This window comes from Rhinopithecus bieti, unplaced genomic scaffold, assembly GCF_001698545.2.
Source record: "Rhinopithecus bieti isolate Rb0 unplaced genomic scaffold, ASM169854v2 scaffold_19685, whole genome shotgun sequence".
NCBI classification, from domain to species: Eukaryota; Metazoa; Chordata; class Mammalia; order Primates; family Cercopithecidae; genus Rhinopithecus; species Rhinopithecus bieti.
In genome coordinates, this window is record NW_016809568.1 from 4001 (window position 1) to 14908 (window position 10908).

The 10908-nt window shown below is 37.5% G+C and overlaps 1 protein-coding gene across 1 annotated transcript in view; it reads right to left on the minus strand.

The window, feature by feature from the left end:
* Positions 1 to 5622: 5622 nt before the first annotated feature.
* LOC108540607 (zinc finger protein 626-like) overlaps positions 5623 to 10908 on the minus strand; it is a 38059-nt gene continuing 32773 nt past the window's right edge. Inside the window, 1 exon segment of the mRNA XM_017889730.1 lies at positions 5623 to 9181. Within this exon segment, the coding sequence (XP_017745219.1) occupies positions 7512 to 9181 (1670 nt within the window). The 3' untranslated portion in view covers positions 5623 to 7511.

Sequence of the window (10908 nt, forward strand, 5' to 3'; positions counted from 1 at the left end):
TGACAGAGCGAGACTCCGTTTCAAAAAAAAAAAGCAAAAAAACCCCAAAATTAGCCAGGTGTGTGGTACGCACCTGTAATCCCAGTTACTCAGGAGGCTGAGGAAAAATGATTGCTTGAACCCAGGAGGTGGAGGTAGCAGTGAGCTGAGATCAGGCCACTGTACTCCAGCCTGTGAGGCAGGGCAAGACTCTGTCTCAAAAAAAAAAAAAAAAAAAAAAAAAAAAAAAAAAAAAAAAAAAAAAAAAGCAGACAAAAAAATAATGAGAAAAAAAAAAAATCCCCTATTGGGTTTTTGGTCTGGCTAAGAGAGCTTCTTCATGATCTTTCAGGGATCACATATTCTTTTATCTTCTGCATCCCTCTGCTTTCCAGCCACTAAGTGAAAAAAGATACAGAGAAGACACATTTGCTTTTACCCACTTCACTTCCATTCACTATTAGTCAGTGTGGGTATAGCTGAGAATAGCAGTTTTCTGGCAGGACAGCCACTTCTAAGCAATAAACAACACACTGAAAAAAAAAGTCTAAATCTTTCATGAAAAGCTAATGAATTTTAAGAAAAACAAGCATATGCATCAATAATGCTTGTGGTAAAATAAAGATTATGTTAATTTCTATTGAGCTCCCAAAATATTTGATCAAAAGCTAACAAATATACAGGAGAAAGGGAATATTATTCTAAATAAGAATATTGAGAATGGTTATTTTGTCAATACAAGTAAAAATATGACCTCACACTAATAGTCTCACCTATAGTTGTACAACATCAAATGCTATTTTTTATTTAAAATTGTATTTCATATAGGTATTCAATTTATATCACCTTCCTTTGCTATTTCAATCCCTTCTCCACTTTATATCAGTGGAAAACAGGCCAGTAGGTCCCAGGAAAGCACGTGGCGCTATTGCTGCTTTAACAGTGATCATGAAGAGCACTTGTTTGGCTGCAGCTCACATGTCAAACACTGTTATTTAGCTTAAAGTGAGGCAGAAGTTTAAAAATAATAAGTACTGCATTTATTCACCCCAAGAAAAGTAAAAGCTAAGGCCCAGAATGTGGCAAGGCAAAGGTTAAAAAGAAAAGAACAAGTTTGCCTCTGCCTAGCAGCTCACTTCAAATAGTTAGAAGATAACACTGTCTGAACAGCCAAGTCCAAAGGAATGGGCTCCAGACATCCGCCTCCCTTCCAGTGCAAGGTTGAAGGAAAAAACAGAGAGAGATAGGTTCTTTTACTGTTACTCTTTTCCCAGGCTTCTTAAGCATGATTATGTTTTACAAATGTCTGTATTTAGCCAGTTCTTGTTTTTCTTCTAATGCAGCTACAAGGCTACCGGCTAGGTCACAAGTTATGTTATGCTATAGATTACATGACCTGTTCCTGTATGATTAACTGCTGTTGTTTTGCTTCTGTAAGGCCGCTTCTGAAAACCCCACTCTATCTTTGTTCAATGCTCAGCTTTTGGATGTGAATCCTCTGAGCCGGTGCATAACTAAAATAAAAAAATCCTCCTGTACTCCATATAGGTCTCTTCATTCCTCAGTTTACTGCAATAAAAGTACTGTTTTTATATTTTTTTCTAAATTTACCTGTAATATAAAATTGTTAGCTAAGAAGACTTTATCTTATTCAAATATGTTTTATGGGATTTCCTTGACACTTAAGTGTCTGAATTATCTGGACTATTTACATTTTCCATTAAGCTAAATTGAGTACTATAGATAATCTTTAACTAAAAGCTTTTCTGAGGCAGAGTAAAATTTATAACATTTTATTATCATATGAAAGAAGTGCATTAACTATGTTTTCAGCAATCACTCTGAACACAGCATTCTCAGTTCCCAGTATGCACCCTGAGTCACTCAGGGGAAACTGGTATCTGTGCAGAGGCAAAAGAAAATGCTGAGTGGAGGTGCACCACACTGCACAGCAATGCTTTTCACATGCAGCTATTAGGGTCTCCATTTAATTGGGCTGTTATTTGCATGGCTAGATACTTACTGAATTTAGTCATACTATTTTTTAGCAGCTAACGGCATCTGTTACCATTAATTTTATACATTTGCTTTGTTTTGAAAAACAAATCTTTCATTAATTTACTCTAAATTGAGACTACATTTACAATCTTCAATTTTTCAGCATTAAATCAGAGAAGAGCAATGTGTGTCTATAGTGTGCATTTTCCTGCCTATCAAAATTCTTCCTTTATTGAATTAGAAACTCAAGGAAGCCAACTATAAAATACTCCCTTTGAATACTTTAGCCAGGATTTTAGATTTCAAAAGGTCAAAACAATGAGCGAAGTCAAAATCTTGTTTTTGTTTCTTGTTAGTCATCTGGCCATTTCCAAAAGCATGGCAATCAAGCCACGTCATTGAAAATATGTGATTTTGATTAATTTTATCCCATCTGAAATGTTTTCTCTAATTGTTTTATCATGTTAATTTAAACTGTCTACATAATTATGCGTTCAAGAAATATTCATATTGTTTATAGTTTATTACAGTATAGTAAAATCATTTATAATTAGAATTGTTTATGAATTCATTGTGTTTAAGGTTTTTCAAATGTGAAAACAATTAGGTATGATTTGAAGTAAGTTCAGTTCTAGGACATTACCCACTGGTCTTCATGGTATTTCTGTAATGAGTAGTGTAAACCCGGTCACCAGAATGGTGCAGACATGCTGATTGAATTAGAATGAGTTCAGCCTTGTTGGCAGACTATTGGTATCCCAGAAGCTGATCATTCACTGCAGCTTACTAAATGTTGTTCCATAATGACAGTGGGCACTTTTACCTGGGTTACCTTTTTCCTTTCATTAATGTGGGCCTGTTGTGGTCTCCTGTTTTTCTTAAGCTATCCCAGGTGAGAGGTGATTATTTCTTGCATGAATGAGATTCCCTTTTCTTCCCTCTGCCATAGGATCCTCTTATTCTCCCTACTGGAAGCAACATGCGGAAGGTAGAAATGATGACAATATACAAACCTGTTTCCTTTATGTGGCCACCATAAGCAGCTTACAACATGGCCCACAAGTTTAGCACAATCAGGGTAATATCCATTTTGGTAAACACAAAGTCAACACATGAGTAACCTAATTTCATGAGTGATTTCCCACCACAGTCACACGTTTCTATACTCAAGAGGAAAGTATTACACAGTAGGTGTGCAACAGACTGGGAATCCAGGGTATTATCTTAGAATGTTGCCTACCCACCTGAATAAACTTTAAAAAGTTTTCTACTGTTTTGTTATCTACATAAACAAAAATGTCATCTGCAAATAATAATGAACTACTTTCCAGTTTTATTCATTACAAATATTAACTAACCTCTTTTTTCTGGCTTAAATTATTTTTCCTTTATGTGCCATTTTATACATTCACACACAAATAGAACAATGAAAATATATCCAATTATTCAATTTTGGTTTAATTTTATTAAAATAAGCATTAAAATAATTTTTTGTGTGTGTGTTTGAAGAGGGCTTTTATTGTTGTACTTAAGAGTGTTATTTCTGGAGACAAAGTTGCCTGTGCTTTATTCTGGGGAGAATCCAAGCCATAAGCCATAACATTTTACATTAACAAATTCAATACAAAGCATAAAGTATACATTTGCTTTCAGCATATTCAAGGCGTTTAGTTTTCCATTAGTCACCTAATTAAAAATTTGTTTTGTTCCAATAATTGTGCTTTTCTTCTGAAAATATGTACGAATGCATACTCACCAAACACACTCCATAATTTCTTACACCTATGGTTTATCTTCAGAGGAGTATGTGTATATTTCACTCTATGAAAATTAAAACTAAAAGTATTTATGTTTGCAGGCAAAGAGACCACATGTTCAAAGAAAACTATATAACAAATATTTATTAATAATTTTTCAGGGCTCAGAAATGTAAAAATTATATATATATATATACTTTTCTTTTGAGGAATCTCACTGTCACCCAGGCTGGAGTGCAGCAGTGCAATCTCAGCTCACTGCAACCTCCACCTCCCAGGTTCAAATGACTCTCCTGCCTCAGCCTCCAGGTGTGTGCCACTATGCCTGGCTAATTTTTCTATTTTTAGTAGAGACAGGGTTTCACCATGTTGGCCAGGCTGGTCTTTAACTCCTGAACTCAGGCAATCCACCTGCTTTAGTCTCCGAAATTGCTGGGATAACAGGCGTGAGCCACTGCACATGGCCGTATTTTTTTTTTTTTTTTTGAGATGGAGTCTTGCTCTGTTGCCCTGGCTGGAGTGCAGTGGCACGATCTTGGCTCACTGCAACCTCCACCTCCAGGGATCATGCCATTCTCCTGCCGCAGCCTCCCAAGTAGCTGGGACTACAGGCGCCCACCACCACGCCGGGGTAATTTTTTTTTAGTATTTTTAGTAGAGACGGGGTTTCACCATGTTAGCCAGGATGGTCTTGATCTCCTGACCTCACGATTCGCCCGCCTCAGCCTCCCAAAGTGCTGGGATTACAGGTGTGAGCCACCATGCCCAGTTTCTTTTTTTTTTTTTGAGATGGAGTGTCCCTTTGTCACCCAGGCTGGAGTGCAGTGGTGCTATCTCAGCTCACTGCAACCTCCACCTCCCAGGTTCAAGCCATTCTCCTGCCTCAGGCTCCTGAGTAGCGAGGAATACAGGTGCACCACCATGCCCAACTAATTTATGTAGTTTTAGTAGAGAGAGAGTTTCACAGTGTTGGTCAGGCTGGTCTTGAACTCCTGACCTCATGATCTGCCCGGCTTGGCCTACCAATGTGCTGGGATTACAGGCATGAGCCACTGCGCCCAGCCCATATTCTATTTATATATCTGTATAATTTTTATTATGACCATAAAAATAACCCTGTCATCAATTACAATTTAATTGGGTATTTTAAAATAACTAAAAGTGTATAATTACACTGTTTGGAATAGAAAGGATAAATACTAGAGGTGATGGATACCTTATTTACCCTAATTACTACATATTGTATGCCTGAATCAAAATATGCTCTGTAAGACATTTATACACATACTATATACTCAAAAATAGTAATAATAAATTACGAAAAAAGATTAAAAATTTAACTAATGGGAACAATATTCTTCAATTCATTTGCAGTTTAAAGCTACTGGCAAAGTGATTACTAGTGATGGTAGTCCACTATATGCCAAATAGTATACTTCTTCCATCTTTTACTTACACCATTGAGTATGGTGGGGTAGGTTAAAGTTAGTGGCATAATAATGCTTCATTAAATGCACAATAGTTTTAAGATGGTAAAAAATAAAATTAAGCCAGGCATATTGGCTCACACCTGTAATCCCAACACTTTGGGAGGCCCAGGTGGGTGGATCGCTTGAGCTTAGGAGTTCGAGACTAGCCTGACCAATATGGGGAAATCCTGTGACTACTAAAAATACAAAAATTAGCCAGGAGTGGTGTTGAGCACCTGTAGTCCCCACTACTCGAGAGGCTAAGGCAGGACGATTTCTTAAACTTGGGAGGCGGAGGTTGCAGTCATTGCACTGAGATCATGCTGCTGCACTCCAGCCTGGGTGACAGAGCAAGACTCCATCTCAAAAGAAAAGTTAAATAAATAAAAAAAATATATAAATTAAGTTCACACATAATCTAACAATTTTTAAATATATTGCATTTTATTACATAACAGTAAAATTACTAAAATAATAATTGATATACTTTAACTATAATTTATAATTTCTTTCTCTCAGTATAATGTAGAAAAGTATTACTCTGAACACCTACCTTAAACATTACTTAATTCAGGTTAACTACAATGAGCCTCTCCACTTATATTTTCATCATGCATCTTACATTTTAATGTCCTTACTGTTTTATAGAAAAGGTCATAAAGAATGCTCAATAAAGAATCTCTAATATCTCTGATGCAGCGACAATTGATCACATACATTCACATGTGAATACAACAGAAATAAAGTAACAGCATAAAGTAATTTGAAAGCTGTATTACATCATTATTCACTTTTCAAAAAACTGTTTTCAAGGAAACCAGTATAGTTTCAATGTAATTACAAAGCTTCAAAAAAATCTCCTTTTAAAGTTATATACAAATAATTTAACAACTTTATCTGTGAATTCATTTTTATACTCAACACTCTTATTTAGTGTAATGTCTGAAGTGTCAGTGCCTTATTCTTTAATTCTCTGATATGTACATACAATTAATTTTGAATTAAATATTTTTTCATGTTGACTGCATCTGCAAAAATATATTTTAGTATAAACTCTGGTGTTTTCTGAGCTGTACTTTTTTTTTTTTTTTTTAAGTGTTTCCAAATTCATTACATTTGCAAGACTCTTCTCCAATATAAGTTCCCTGATGTTGAGCAAAGCTGGAGCAACTGCTTCAGGGTTTTCCTCTAGTACAAAATGTGTGCAATAAACCCCCTCTAAATTTGTAATGGTTGTCTTCAGAATAAACACTCTTCTTCACTTTAAAGGCTTATATTTTCTGAAAGACTTTTTGACAGTAATTGCACTTTTAATGCTTTTATTAACTATGAACCTTCTTATGTTGAGTAAGATGTTGAGTAAGATTAACTATGAACCTTCTTATGTTGAGTAGGCATTCATGGGTTTTCCATATTCTTTATATTTGTACAATTTTTCTCAAGGATACTAGCTTTCCTGCGAAATAAGGTGTACACACTGACTAAAAGTTTTGCCACATTCTTCATGCTTGTAGGAATTTTGCCAGTATGAATTATCTTACTTACTATCAAAAATGGCAACCATATAAAGGTTGTTTCACATTTTATATATTTCTAGGGTTTCACACTAGTATAGATTTTTTATATATAGAAAGGATGGAGGTGTTGATAAAAGCACTGTCACATCTTTCACGTTTGTAGAGTTCCTCTTCAGCATGAATTATCACCATGTCTCTTAAGAATTAAGAACTTGTGGCCAGGCATGGTGGCTCATGCCTATAATTCCAGCACTTTAGGAGGCCGAGGTGGGTGGATCATGTGAGGTCAGGAGTTGGATACCAGTCTGACAAACATGGCGTAACCCTGTCTCTACTAAAAATACAAAAGTTAGCTAGGCATGGGGGTGGGCACTGGTAATCCCCTCTACTTGGGAGGCTGAGGCAGGAGAATGGATTGAACCCAAGAGGCGGAGGTTGCAGTGAGTCGAGATTGTGCTGTTGCACACCAGCCTGGGTGATAAGAGTTGAAACTCCATTTCAAAAAAAAAAAAAAGAAAGAAAATAGAACTTGTTATATGCCTTGCCACATTCTTCACACTTGTAGGGTTTCTTTCTAGTATGAATTATGTGTAATTAAAGTTGAGAAGTTCCTTAAAAAATTTGTCACATTCTTTATATTTGTAGGGTTTATATTCCATATCAATTCTCATAGTTAGAATTGAGGGCTGGTTAAAAGCTTTGCCACATTCTTCACATTCATATGGTTTCTCTCCAGTATGAATTACCTTATGTGTAGTAAGGTGTGAGGATAGGTGAAAAGCTCTGCCACATTACTCACATCTGTAGGGTTTCTCTCCAGTATGAAATCTCTTATGTGTAGTAAGTTTAGAGGAGCGCTCAAAGGCTTTGCCACATTCTTCACATCTGTAGGGTTTTCCAGTATGAATTTTCTTATGTGTACTAAGGTTAGAGAACTGCTTAAAAGCTTTGCTGCATTCTTCACATTTGTAGAACTTCTCTCGAGTATGAATTATCTTATGTGTAGTAAGGTGTGAGGACCGCTTGAAGCTTTTGCCACATTCTTCACATTTGTAGAATTTTTCTCCAGTATGAATTCTCTTATGTGTAGTAAGGATTGAGGACTGGTTGAAGGCTTTGCCACATTCTTCACATTTGTAGGGTCTCTCTCCAGTATGAATTTTCTTATGTGTAGTAAGGTTGGAGGAGTACTTAAAAGCTTTGCCACATGCTTCACAGTTGCAGGGTTTCTCTCCAGTATGAATTATCTTATGTGTAGTAAGGTCTGAGGACCGCTTGAAGGCTTTGCCACATTCTTCACATTTGTAGGGTNCACATCCTTCATATTTGTACGGTTTCTCTCCAGTATGAATTATTCTATGTGTAATAAGCATAGAGGACCGACTGAAGATTTTGCCACTTTCTTCACATTTGTAGGGTTTCTCTCCAGTATGAATTCTCTTATGTGTAGTAAGATGTGAGGACCAGTTGAAGGCTTTGCCACATTCTTCACATTTGTAGGGTTTCTCTCCAGTATGAATTTTCTTATGTGTAGTAAGGTTAGAGGAGCTGTTAAAGGCTTTGCCACATTCTTCACATTTGTAGGGTTTCTCTCCAGTATGAATTTTCTTATGTGTAGTAAGGTTGGAGGAGTACTTAAAGGCTTTGCCACATGCTTCACAGTTGCAGGGTTTCTCTCCAGTATGAATTATCTTATGTGTAGTAAGGTCTGAGGACCGCTTGAAGGCTTTGCCACATTCTTCACATTTGTAGGGTTTCTCTCTAGTATGAATTCTTTTATGTGTAGGAAGGGTAGAGGAGTATTTAAAAGCTTTGCCACATTCTTCACATTTGTAGGGTTTCTCTCCAGTATGAATTATCTTATGTGTCGTAAGGGTTGAGGACCGGTTGAAGGCTTTGCCACATTCTTCACATTTGCAGGGTTTCTTTTCCGTATGAATTATCTCATGTTTACTAAGGGCTGAGAATGACATAAAGGCTTTGCCACATTTATCACACTTGTACGGTTTCTCTCCAGTATGATTTCTCTTATGGGTAGTAAGAGTGGAGGAGTGCTTAAAGGCTTTGCCACATTCTTCACATTTGTAGGGTTTCCCTCCAGTATGAATTTTCTTATGTGTAGTAAGAGTTGAGAACTGCTTACAAGCTTTGCCACATTCTATATATTTGAAAGGTTTTTTCCCAGTATGTCCTCTCTTTTGTCTGTTTGAATTTGAAAATTGATGAAACACTTTCACATATTTATCACATTGAAATATTTTTCTTGGGGTAGTTGTCAAACATTGGTTAAGTTCATTATAACCTTCTTTGTGCACCTTACACTCATCCACACTTTCACGTCCTTTTTATAACTGTAAATCGCCATGTCTACATTTTTCATACCTTCTCAGTATCACTTTTTGGAAAGAATCTTTTATGCTCTGCTCTGGCCAAAGGTCTTGGACAAAATGAGAACACATAACTGAAAGAAACAACAAAAACACATTACTTCAATTGGTAGACTCAGATAAATATAAATATGTCATCTTGCTTATGTAGTTTGTATAAAACTATAAAAACTACATAAGCAAGATGACACAGCAAAATACCACAGCTGTAATTTCTTCCTGGACATATAAATTTAACAAAAACATACTGACCAAAATACATTTGTTTTTTTTTTTTTTTTTTTTTGAGACGGAGTCTCGCTCTGCCGCCCAGACTGGAGTGTAGTGGCCAGATCTCAGCTCACTGCAAGCTCCGCCTCCCGGGTTCCCGCCATTCTCCTGCCTCAGCCTCCCGAGTAGCTGGGACTACAGGCGACCGCCAGGTCGCCCGGCTAGTTTTTTGTATTTTAGTAGAGACGGGGTTTCACCATGTTAGCCAGGATGGTCTCGATCTCCTGACCTCGTGATCCACCCGTCTCGGCCTCCCAAAGTGCTGGGATTACAGGCTTGAGCCACCGCACCCGGCCCAAAATACATTTGTAAAAAACTTGTAAATAAGTTGTGAAGGGCCCCAGGCGAGCACAATGCAAAGGGCCAAATAGAAGAAATAGAAAAGTCTGTTACTTATACCCAACACAGCTGTTTTTGCTCTCCAGTATAATATTGTGCCTTTAAAAGCAAATTGTCGACTGGCCAGGGTGATTCATGCCTGTAATCCCAGCATGTTGGGAGGCTGACATGGGTGGATCAGAAGGTCAGGAGTTCAAGACCAGCTTGATAAAGATGGTGAAATTCAATCTGTACTAAAATTCAAAAAAGTAGTTGGGTGTGGTGCTGGACACCTGTAATCCCAGCTACTCAGGAGGCCGAGGCAGAGAATTGCTTGAACCTGGGAGGTGGAGGTTGCAGTGAGCTGAGAGTCCTAGAATCTCTAGTTAAGACAATTGATTTCAGACTATTCCAGGACAAAGCTATATTACAAAGATTGTAACAGGTAGCATTTTGTTAATGTCAAAATCTCAAAGATTACAATAAATACAAAATATTAGAGCAATATGACCCCATCAAAGTTATAAAATTTTCAAAAACAACCATAAAATGTATATAAAGTAATTTTAAAAATTCCCAATAAACTGTACAGGTCAAGCTTGGTGGCTCATTCCTGGAATCCCAACACACTAGGAGGCCAAGGTGGGTAAACCACATTAGATCAGAGTTTGAGACCAGCCTGGCCAACATGGTGAAACCTTGTATCTACTAAAAATACAAAAACTAGCTGGGCGTGGTAGCATGTGCCTGTAATCCCAGCTACTTGGGAGGCTGACACACAAGAATTGCTTGAACCTGGGAGGGGAAGATTGCAGTGAGTGGATATTGTACCACTGCACTCCAGACTGGGTGCCAGAGCAAGACTGTTTCAAAACTAAAATAAAATAGGCTGGGCACAATGGCTCACACCTATAATCCCAGCAACTTAGGAGGCCGAGGTGGGTGGATCATTTGAAGTCAGGAGTCCAAAATTAGCCTGGCCAACATGGTGAAAACCCTGTCTCTGCTAAAAATACAAAAAATTAGCCGGGCATGCCAGCAGCCACCTGTAACCCCAGCTACTTGGGAGACGGAGGCAGGAGAATCGCTGGAACTCAGAAGGCAGAGGCTGCCATGAGCCGAGGTCACGCCACTGCACTCCAGAGACTGGGCAACAGAAAAAGACTCCATCTCAGAATGAATGAATGAATGAATGAATAAATAAATAAATAAA